The sequence below is a fragment of the Quercus robur genome, chromosome 1 (genome assembly GCF_932294415.1).
Source record: "Quercus robur chromosome 1, dhQueRobu3.1, whole genome shotgun sequence".
Taxonomy (NCBI): domain Eukaryota; kingdom Viridiplantae; phylum Streptophyta; class Magnoliopsida; order Fagales; family Fagaceae; genus Quercus; species Quercus robur.
The window spans coordinates 11,612,689-11,625,037 of NC_065534.1; the positions used below are offsets into that span (position 1 = coordinate 11,612,689).

At 35.4% G+C, this 12,349-nt stretch overlaps 1 protein-coding gene across 1 annotated transcript; it reads left to right on the forward strand.

The window, feature by feature from the left end:
• Positions 1 to 385: 385 nt before the first annotated feature.
• LOC126717436 (LEAF RUST 10 DISEASE-RESISTANCE LOCUS RECEPTOR-LIKE PROTEIN KINASE-like 2.1) lies at positions 386 to 12,069 on the forward strand. The gene is made up of 4 exons (XM_050419212.1): positions 386 to 469; positions 8,120 to 8,285; positions 10,950 to 11,394; positions 11,715 to 12,069. Exons 1-4 carry the CDS (start codon positions 386 to 388, stop codon positions 12,067 to 12,069), a joined length of 1,050 nt encoding a protein of 349 aa, XP_050275169.1.
• Positions 12,070 to 12,349: the final 280 nt, after the last annotated feature.

Sequence of the window (12,349 nt, forward strand, 5' to 3'; positions counted from 1 at the left end):
GCTTCTCAAATTCGGACATGACCGTACGGTCCGATCCAATTAACCGTGAACTCTCATCATTTTAGTTCTTTTAATTCTAACTATCTGACCCGATTAACTGTGAACTCTAATCATTTCAGTTATTTTAACCCTAAGAATTTCTCTTTGTGAAAAAAGCATGGAACTACTCGAACAACAATCAAACCATATGGTTTCAAGAATCGTGGCTGGTTTTATAAGCAGTTCGTACAGTTCCAAATTTTTTTACTATATTTTTTAAACGATAGCTCTCCGAGTTTTCTTTCTTAATGTTCAATTATTCAGCTCCCAAAAAAAGAGTGTACAGATAATGATAAACTGTTTTCACTCTTAAGTGCTGAGTTCGACCTTGAAGTACATGTATACGATGCTTGTAGCAGATGTTATGGTGGAGCAGGCCTATGTGTACTTGACAAGAATGGAAAATTCCAGTGTGCCATTGCAAAGAAAGGTATGGACATCGAATAACTCCAAAAATTTTGGGCCTACACACATATATTGAAAATGCATGTAGAGTTCTTTACATATAAATTTATTTACATTCTTATTTATGTTAAATCCTAATACAAGTGCTACAAGTATTTCTATTTCAGGTTTGACTTACCTTCGGTAATTTTTTTAATGGAGGTCTCTTTTTATTTTAAATACACAATGGCAAGTGGTATTGGGTTTTAATCTCCACATTTTATTTAGTTAGTAGGTGATATAGCAATTGCTTATTAAAATAAAAGGAAATTCCAATTAAAAAGTACTGGAGGTAAGCTAGACCTTTCTGTTTCATGCCAATATGCCATGATGCATCCTAACGTGTCCCTCCCTCCCTCCAAAATCTTGGCCCCCTCCCTCCAATCTTGGCCCTTAACCAAAATCTAACATAAATAGCATCACAAATCAAACTAAACAATCACAAATCATCAACCCACAAAATTTGATAAAAAAAATTGGCAAAAATTAATAAAAAAAATTAATACCCGCAATCCACATATCCACATATCAGCCCATTTTATCATGAGATATTGACCCAAAAAAAAAGTTGAAAAGAGACTGTTAAATTACTGATTATCCTAAAAGTTTAAGCTATTGGGATATGGTAAATTTAATCAATTGTCTCAAAAGTTTAAACTATTGGATATGGTAAATTTAATAATTTAACCATATACTTCTAACACTTCTCCTCATAGACACCGCATTTTGTACCTCTTACGATTCAGGCCCCTGTTCCCCAATGATGGTAAAATTCTAAAGCCCTTGGTTTAGGGCCTAATTAGATTGAAATTGACTTGAAGAAGGTTTTTATGAAAAATATAACTCTTTTATGAGCTGAGTAAAACTATTTTTGGAAAATAAAGGCCACATAAACCCTAAGGCATGCGTACACAGACATGCGTATGCATACGCATGCTCTAAACCTGCGTATGCATGCTAGGTTTCCAGAAACTATGAAAGGCAAGTGTTTTGTATTAAAGCTGAGATTTGGAATTAATTTCACATCGTTTGAGAACCATTCCAAACCCCCATTTTTCCAATATAAAAAACCATACATAGTACCTATTCAAAACACACACAAAATTTTATGGGAAAACACAAGATTCACTAGAAATAGTGAATCAAAGAGGGAGTTTTTGACAAAACATCCTCAAGTCAATATTTTCTAATTGGGGCCTTTTTTGGCATTGATTTTCGAGTTTTAAGATTAGTAATTACTTTATATTTTATTGTGAATAGATTGATTGAGAGAAACGATCAAAATCAAGCTAATGAGCTTTGTTCTTAAGGTAATACTCCAAGTCCTTTTTCTTTTCTTTAATTTGATTATTGTTTTCCTTGATTTTCTTGTTTATATATGCTATAATATTTTTGTTTAGTATAGGTTTACATAGTTTTTCTGTCTTTAAGCATGTTACGTTGTTAGATTTATTAGTTTTAGTTTCTGGCCTGTTTCTGTTCTTGCTGTTTCTGGGTTAGGGTTTGGGGCGTGTATGCGAACACAAGCGTTCTACATGTGCATACATACTCGAAGTATGCGTACGCATACAATTGGGTTGCGTACGTAAGCCCTATGTATGTACATCCATACTCAAGCCCAAAACCTCTAATCCAAATCTTTTTGCTTATGTTTCTTTGTTTCTTTGATACAACATGCTTCTGCCTTGTTCCTTTCTGTGCTCATAAGTCTCCGTTTCTCTGTTTTTGTGTGTTTGTTTGTCTTTAACACGTTAGATTAAGGTTTTCCTTCAATGTTTTATTTGATATACCATGAACACGCATTCATATGATCATGCATTGATGCATAGGTGCAGTGAGGTAAGTTAGGTAAGTCATGCATTCACATGAACATGCATTTTGGATGATAAACATAATGAATATGTTTGTTTGATGCTTTGATACTATGCTTAGATGTTTGGGTTGTATTTAATGTTAATACCTTGCTGCCATGTCTATGTTTCTGCTATTGTGATATCTTGTTTGTTTGCTTTCTTGGATGAGATAATATGATATGTATGATAGATGTATGCTAAGCTTGATGTAAGTTGCCATGATAGATGTATGTTAATGTTTTGGAATGATTGTTACCATGTTGATTGTTAGATGAATGTTAGTGTGTGTGTGTGTGTGAATTTATGATGCAATATTGAACATGCCTTTAATGAGATTAAGATATAAGACATAATGAGTGGAAGTCGACCCATGAGTCAGGTGGGGTTGGGTACCTAACACCTTTCCATCCCCATACTTAAACTCCAAACCCATACTCTGGTAGTAAGATCAGTCCTTCCACATAAAGGCGCTATATTTATGGTTCCTAGACCTAATTTAGGTGGCGACTCCATCTTTTTTTCCACCCCAGTCTACTCAGTCAAGGCGTACTCCGTTCTCTTAGGAGAAGACCGTTATGCCCACACCCCTCACGTGTGGACCGAAACTACCTTTTAATAGGTGAGGCCTAACACATGGGAATTTTAAATGGGAGGTAGAGTGGAGGAGACAAGGATCAAACTCAAGGTCTTTTGTTCTGATACCATGTTAAATTACCAATTGTTCCAAAAGTTTAAGTTATTGGGATATGGTAAATTTAATCATTTAACCACATACTTCTAACAAAGACCAACAATATTGTTATATAGACTAGAAAAATAAAGTCCAAGAGTTGTACAAGAAAATGGAGAGAGAGAGAGAGAGAGGCGGGGAGCTGCAACACCGACGAACCACGATCACGCTGCCACCAACCACTCCTCGGTCCTCGCCTCGCCAGATCTGTGATTCTCAACTCCCATCTCACAAGTATTTCTCTCACTTCAAAGCCTCTTTCTAATTTTCCGTTTGTGAATTGATTGAATTGATCAATCTCTGTATTGTTAGTGACTAACGTATTTGTGTGTTTTGCTGAGCTGAGATGTGAGAAGTAAGATGTGGCAGACTATTTCTATGACTTTGTGTTTTAGAGACAGAGAGTTAGAATAAAGTAGTTAAGTTGTGTAATAGAAGGGTAGTGTGTTATTATAAATTAATAGTGTTGGTAGTGGGGTAACAGCATGTGTGGGGGCAACATGTGAGTGATAGAGTGAGTGTAGATCATATGCTTGAATAATTTATATAGTGTATTCTAACTCTTTCTAATTAATACACTATTCTAACTATTTTTGAGATAGAGACAAAGAACTAATAAAATAAAAATGTAACACAAATATAACAAAGTAAAATTGTCACACTTGCCCACATTGCTAACTCATAATGCTATAATTATTAACTGAAAACTAATAAATTTGTAAATCAAGAAGTATGAAATTTATAATTAATGCATCATGCATATCACCTACATTCTTGTATTTGTCATTACTTGTGACAACAATCAAACCTTTTGTGAAATAATAAACGTAATTCTTATTTGATTTGTGTCGTTGTCTTTGTTGGTAGATTACATTGTAATGTATTAAGAAACAATGATTGTGTTTTGTATTTTTGTTTATAGTTTGTTAATACTAAATGGATGCTTATTTGGAGCTCTATGATATTATTTTTTTTGCTTATGCCCGGTCCCCCCTAACTAGAAATCCTAATTTTGTCCATGCCCGCCTACACCATACATGATGCATCCTAAGAGGCACCATACACACACAAGCATTGCTCGCCCATACAGGCCAATTTGGATTGGGTTGGGCATGTGCTGGACCATGATTAATGATGATGAAGACATACTTAAGTATTTTATAATATTTAACATCGTGTCAATTCTCAAAAAAAAAAACATTGCGTCCTATGGGCCTATTTTTAGAGCGGTTGTAGTGAGTAAAATTGTGGCCCACCTAACAATCCCTCTCTCATAATTACACTTCAATGACTCGAACTCATGACCTTGGCTCTGATACCACTTGTCGAACCATGTTATATCACTTCATTTCAAAACCAATTGGAAATGAGAAAGACAAACTAGAATTTTTTTTATAACATTCAACATTACATCCCCCAATATATTCAAATTAACTCCTTTTATATTAATAGAATAAGTAAAAAATAATGAACTTTCTTGTTATAAAATCTATATCAAATAATTGTAGACGGATCTTCCTTGTTCTTTTTAAAATACTATCGGGATTCTAATAATAAAAAATAATAATTAAAAAAAATTGGCTCTGTTAATTTGTTACATTAAAATTTTATTATTATTATTATTTAACTAAAAGTTGGACAAAAAGGAATTTCGATCGAGCAAATATGATTTGCTATTCAGTAAAAAGGCATGTGAGAGAATTTGAAAAGAAGTTGAGGCAATGATCTCGAGAGACACTTGGTAGACCGAAATGGTTAGAACCTGAGAGAATTTTGTTACAAACTCCCTTGCTGTTCCAACCTTAGTTCCGCCATTGATTTAGGAAAAACCAAAATTTTGCCCAACAATACGTATTTAAGTGGGTTAATCCCACATTCCCACATTGGAAAATGAATGTAATTTGAAAAGGTTTAAAGATTGTGCTGTATATTCAAGAGTTAGACCCTTTTAGATATACAACACTCAGTTTCTTTAAGATCTTCTCCCCTCTCCCCATGTGTGTTTGTTAAAATACTTAGTATTCTCAACAACAACAACAACAACAACAACAAAATGGAAAAGAAAAGAAAAGATATATGCTTTCCAAAGCTCAACTAAAGCTATGCTTTCCAAAGCTCAACTGAAGCTATTCATTAATAGCAAGGGCAGCTCTTCTAGCAATTGAAGTTGCTCCATGGTTCTAGCTTTGCATTATCGAAGGTAATTCGGCTATTGTACCGTGGCCTCTCTCTAATAATGTAGATGATGTGAAAACTATTTTCTCTAATTTTGTTGCTTGGGACTTTGTTCATGTTGGTAGAGATGTTTATATTTTGGCCCATAGTGTGGCTTTCTTGGGCTATGTCCTATTTACTGATGGGCTAATTGCCATCTCTTCTCATCCCTCCTCTATTTTGGACTTAGAAGAAGGAGATGGGCGGCATGGGCCTGGTCCTTTGGGTATTTTTGTAAAATAAAAATGATTATTCAACAAAAATATACCCTCAGAAACTATTTGTGTTTTAATAGAAAGAAACGATACTTTTTTTTTTTTTTTTACTGAGAAACAACACTTTCTTACCACCACAAAAGGTGTACAACATTAAACCCTTTGAATTGGAAACTTAAGAGTTATGCTGAGAATATTGAGCCAGATCACTAATACCAACGTTATGATAATTTATATGGTCCTTGAGGTTTTGGCTCTAAATTGGTAGCTTACAGGCCATTTGGGTGATTTTGGGGTAGAGGAAAATAGGGGAGAAAATAGGTTTTTTGACTGTTTGGTTGGGAGGGGAAAATGTGAAAGATTTTTGTGGGATTTGGGTATTTTCTCTTTGGACTCACTAAAAATGAATTATCCCCCAAATGACTTGAATATCATTCTTCTCTCGTTTTGATTCCTCTCTCGTCATTGCTTGTTTGCTTTTATTTATTTAATTTATTGGTAATGATTATTGGGCGTGATTGCTTTTTGATTGTTTGCTTTTATTTATTTATATTTTTACTAGGCATGATAAATTATTTGTATTGGCTGTTTGCCTTTTTTTTTTTTCGTTTTTAATGAGAAATGCTACAAACACAAACTATGTTACTACATTTTTTACAAATTGCTGATATAACTTAATTATTTTCTAAATAATTATTGATAAGTAAAAATTTTATATTAGTGGTGGCCCAGATTATAACTAGTAAAAATTTGTCATATCAATAATTTGTAAAAATGTTGTAAAAAAATAGTTTGTGACTGTAGCATTACTCTTTTTTAATTTGTTGGATTGCTTCTTCTTCTTTTTTAGTTTTTTTTTTTTTCCTATTTTAAACTAGGCATGAATTTTTTTTAATAAGGTCAATGACTAAATTTATATAAACTACCTTTTTCATTCTTTCTTTTCTTCTCAACTATACAAATGAGTTTTAGTCTCTCAACTTTTTCATTATCCTAACCAAACACACATAAGAGAAAATTAAAATTTTTTCCATTCTCCTATCATTTTCCATCCCCCCAACCAAATAGAGACTTAATGTATGAACCGACCCATAAAATAGGGATTGATGTAAGTATGGGCTTCTCATTATCCCATATGAACCCCATTGTTAAAGGGCATTGCAAAGTTGCTAACATTTGATATTATGTATTAGGATCATACAATATTTTATGGAAGGACAATGGCTATTACAAATTTGTGTGCATCTATTACGAACATGTGTGGATGCACACAAGTGTGTAACAAGTTTTCCCCTAACCACAGGCTTTTCAATGGAAGAGGATAGCATGTGGGCTGGTGAAATTTAGGTTTAGGTTATCTCCATTTTGATTCAAGCTCCTCTTTTCTTGGGAAATTAATTGTACCAAAACACACACAACTCACACCACACATCTTCACGATTCTTACATGAATAATTATTAGATACTTCTAGAGTACGGTGATGTGGTATTTCCTTCTTTTATATTCTATTTTCTCACATTTATGATGAATCTTACTAATTAAATTCATAATACGATCTCTCACGAATGTGAAATGAAGGAGCACCACATCATTATTCCTGACAAAGAGTGTCTAATAATTTACCTTCATAAACAAGTCACATAGATTTCCGCAAAAAATTTTGACTGCTCCGACGTTTTGAAGAGCATAAAAGAAGTGAGTCTTTCATCTGCGCGTTAATGGGGATGATGATAAGGAACTTTCCTCGGTGGTGTCCCTAGCCGAGGTATGAAAGGGATATCGCCATGCAATGCACAGACCATGTTCCAACAAGTACCTAAAGACGGTAACAAGGACAATTGTAATACCTAAAAAAAGAGGGAGTCTGAAGCTTTTTGTGAAACTTTCGGTGGATTTAGACTTATTGCCATGTTTCGGATGAGTACCACCCTTTTTTCACTAGTCTACCTTAACCAATTTTCAAGTCTATTACCGTGTTAAACAGTGAACCCACATGATTGGCAAAAACAGAGAACCCATATGTATTATATAAAATATGGAGTAATGACTAATGAAGCAAGAAGAAAATAAACTATACAAACACGTTGGGATGTCGTGTGTCTCTCTGTTTGTTTTCTTTCTTCTCTCTCACCTCTTGCTACTTCACTCAGCTGAAGAAGTAAACAGAACACTCCCAAATTGTTCACCCATTCAATGTGGAAAACTCGGTATCATTGGTTTTCCATTCACAGATAGCTCACACCCATATTGCGGTTTATTGCCAGTAAAATGTGACGAAATACCTCCGACGATCCAACTGGGGTGGAGTAGAGGACCATATGAAGTTATAAATTTCTCTTACAATAACACCACACTGTTCACACATATCAAGGACCTTTTACTTTCCGATGCATTGAATACCCAAAAATGCGAATCCGTAACTAATTTTATTCTTCCCAACTCTCCATTTATCTCTTTCAAACTCACCACACCTTGTCAGACACTGTATAAATGCAATCGCACTCATAATATTACTTCCCCTAGAAATTTCACGTATAGGAGCTGCGGAGACTATAACATCTACTATAGTCATGTAAACGATGACTCTCTGAGTTTTTCTTCTGATGAATGTTCCTTTATTCAGCTCCCAAGAAAAAAGCATTCAGATAAAGATACACTGTTTTCACTCGTAAGTGCTGAGTTCGACCTTCAAGTGTATGTATCGGATGCTTGCAGCAGTTGTTATGGTCGGGGAGGTCTATGTGAACTCGAACAGAATGGAAAGTTTCATTGTGCCATTGCAGACAAAGGTATATATAGACATCGAATAACTCAAAACAAAATTGGACCTACATGTACACATATATTGAAAATGCATGTAGGGTTCTTTGCATATAAATTTCTTTACATTCTTACGTTATGGTAAATCCTAGTGCAAGTACTAGGGCTGTCCAGATCCGACCAGAGCCTGACAACCCAGCCAAACCGCCTGACGCCGACCTAATTCCAACCCAAACCGAAGGTCCAGTCGGTCGGCGGCGGGTTTCCATCCTCAAGAACCGATACCGGCGGGTCGAGTGGCGGGTTTGCTTCTCCAAAACCCAAGCAACCCGAACCTAACCAGAGTTGTATAAAAAATCCGGCCAAATCCTGCAAAATCAAGCCAGATCCGGCGAGATCTCGACCAAATCTGGCGAGATCTTCACCAGATCCGGCTAGATCTAGTGGGATTTAGCCAGATCCGGCCAATTCCAGCAATTTTTAGTGAAAAAATTCAGATTCCAGCGAGAAAAAATGAAGATACTTGAGAGATTTTCCAAATTCCGGCAAGATTTTCTAGATTCCGGCAATATTTTTCAGATTCCGGCGACTTTTTTTTTTTTTCAGATTTCGATATTTTTTTTACTTCGACAACCAACCGAACCGACCGACGCTCACTCGCACCCGAAACCGACTCAACCGATTTTTCCGGCAGTCGGTTCCGGGTTCCTCTGCCCCTCCACCCGACACCGGTGGGTCGAGTCTGGGTTGGGCCCAAAACCGACTCGGCCCGACCTGTGGACAGCCCTAGCAAGAACTGCAAATATTTCTGTTCCATTCTATATCAAATAATTGTAGACAAATCTTCCTTGTTCTTTTTTAAATACTATCGGGATTATAATAATAAAAAATAACAATTAAAAAAAATTGGCTCTGTTAATTTGATACATTAAATTTTATTATTATTATTCAACTAACAGTGATGTTCTTTGGTGCTTTAGATACAAGGTGTCAAAAATTGAAAGCGATGGTGATAAGTAACATACTTCTTTAATCAAATTGTTTTGTTGATACTAATATACACATGTTTGCTTGGATAGCATATCCTCTATAGAACTCAAATGATTCTGTGTGGGAGTGATCTAATCTGTCTTCAACACATAAAATGTGACCCCTTTTTTACCCCTTCACATAGTGTGTCTAATAGTAATTATTGTATATTTATGCAATGATATAAGGTTCTGTTGGGAAAATTTAGACCCCGGTTGATAGAATTAACAAGTTTTAAATCCAAGTTGTTAATTAGATTTATTATCAATAAAACTTATTAAAACAAACAAACATCAATATCATGTCAAAATAATGCAGTGGAAAAATAAATAAGACAAGATATGATGACCCAGGAAAACCAATGAAACCAACCAGTTTCATAGTAAAAAATCTAGAGGGAAACCTTCCCGAAAAGCAATCCACTATAGAAAAGAAAAGTTTCAGATCTAGTACAAAATCTTTGTCCCTAGACTCTACAATCCCAGTAGATGAACTCACAACAGAAATCTTCTACCGGTTCAAAACCTCTGAACTCTTCAATATATGAACGCCACCCTTTGATGCATGAATCCCAGTACGTGACTAACTCTTTTGCACGAATCCCAGTACGTGACTCACTCACCAACTTGAGAAAGAAGAATGTTGGTTGCAAAGTTCTTCACTTCATCAACAATGAAGATCAAGAAGCACTTGGTTACAAAACCTTAAGATGCAAAGACGCAGTAGCTTCTTTCAGAGAGAATAATGCATCGGTCACCTTTTGCATATATTCTCCTTGTATTCTCTTATGTGATGACCTCTAAAATAAGCCTTATATAGGACCAAGATTGTGAGAAAAGAAACCCTACACAAATACATAAGCTTGGGCCGAAAATCAGATCTGGAAATCTAAATTCCCATAACCTCAATCAATCGAAAGGTGTCGAGATTTAAACTTCGATAGATATAGCTATCGAGAAGCTATCGAGGAGCTGTCGAGGAGACAGGAGCTTTCTCGATCGATCCACCAGCTATCGAGAGGTGTCGAGCAGTTGTCGAGCTATCTATCCGCAGGTGTCGAGCTATCTATCCGCAGGTGTCGAGCTATCTATCCAGCTTTAATTAATAGCTTTTCTTCACTTGTTTCTTGGTCCAATCTTTATGGCTTTAATACTAGACTTGAACAACATGTTTCTTGAAGTATTAAACACATCCTAGATCTACCCAAATACAAGTAAAGTGCATTTTGTCAAAGGATTAGCCAATTACATAAATGAATGACATATGTTCTTAACAAATGAAACACATATGTCCTAACAGGTTCCACTATCAATTTTTTATGGTTCAATATGATGCACTTGTATCAATTACATGGATGGAATCCATTAGTACAATAGCTAAAATTTTCATAGTTCACGATTTTCCACCAAGGCTCCCTATCTCCTGTCAATCAAAACCTAACTCCTTTATTCTACTTAAGGTACTAGATGCCAAATCATCCTTAGCATTTGCTTCTTCATTGTTAGTCATTTGTCACCACAAAGAAAATGCATTTTTATTGAGGGCCTCAAGACATTGTAAAATGCAATTTTATTGAGAATCGAGACATTATCACTAAGTTGTTTTAAGTTACTATCGTGTCACCACATAACTTCATAATCTCTACTTTTTTTTTTTAATTCCAGTTACAATCACTTTATTTATTGGAATTGGAGCTCTGATGGTTATAGTTTGCTACTTTTGGAGAAAGTTCTCATCAATTAAGATTATTAATTTTTGGAAGAAGAAAAATCTAACTCATAAGAGTGTCGAGGCCTTTCTAAGGAATCATGAACCTCTTGTTATTAGAAGATACATATATTCAAATATAAAGTCAATGACCAAGTCCTTTAATAATAAATTAGGCCAAAGGGGCTATGGTTGTGTCTATAAGGGGCAATTACAAGATGGTTGTTTTATGGCAGTGAAGGTTCTGGAAGAATCGAAAGGTAATGGAGAGGAATTCATTAACGAGGTTGCAAGTATTAGCAGGACTTCCCATGTTAACATTGTCACTCTTAAGGGCTTTTGCTCTGAGGGATCTAAAAGAGCTCTTATCTACGAGCTTATGCCTAATGGATCTCTTGAGAAGTTCATATATAAAAGAAATCCTTCGAATTTTGATCATCAACTGCGGTGGGAAACATTATACAACATTGCACGAGGCTTAGAGTACTTGCATAGAGGTTGTAACACACAAATTTTGCATTTTGACATAAAGCCTCACAACATTCTATTAGATGAGAACTTCTGTCCAAAAATTTCTAATTTTGGCCTCTCAAAAATATGTCCTAAAGAAAAGAGTATTATATCAATGGTGGGTGCAAGGGGGACCACGAGATATATAGCCCCAGAAGTGTTTAGTAGAACTTTTGGAGGGGTCTCTCACATCACAAGTCAAATGTCTATAGCTATGGAATGATGGTCTTAGAAATGGTGGGAGGCCGAAAGAATGTTGATGTTACCGTTAATTTTTCAAGTGAAATATATTTTCCACATTGGATTTACAAGCATCTTGAACTAAATGAAGAATTGGGACTGCTCCGCCTTTTAAAGGAAGGAGATGAAGACTATGCAAGGAAGATGATAATAGTGAGTTTGTGGTGCATACAAATTGACCCCTCAAACCGACCATCAATGAGTAGGGTGGTGGAAATGTTGGAAGGGAGTCTTAACTCCTTGCAAATCCCCCCCAAACCTTTCCTATTTTCTCCACCAAGAAGATCATTGACGAATTCTTCAATTGAAATGTTATCAATACAATAGGACTCTCTATCCTAGATATAATACATCTCTTCTTTAAGGGAAAAATTGAATTTAGGAGGTATTGAACTTTGTGAACTGCATTTCGTTTTAGCTTGTCAATGAACATTTTTTCATTATTGCTTAAAATATTTGATGAAATCTTTATTGCCTTAACAATGAAATCAATAATGCTGACAGTCCAGTATTAATTATGATGTACAACAGACAACACATTCCTTCTTGGAGCAGTAGGGGAGCAAGTAGTCACAACGCAAGATCAAAATGGGGTACTAGTAGAGGC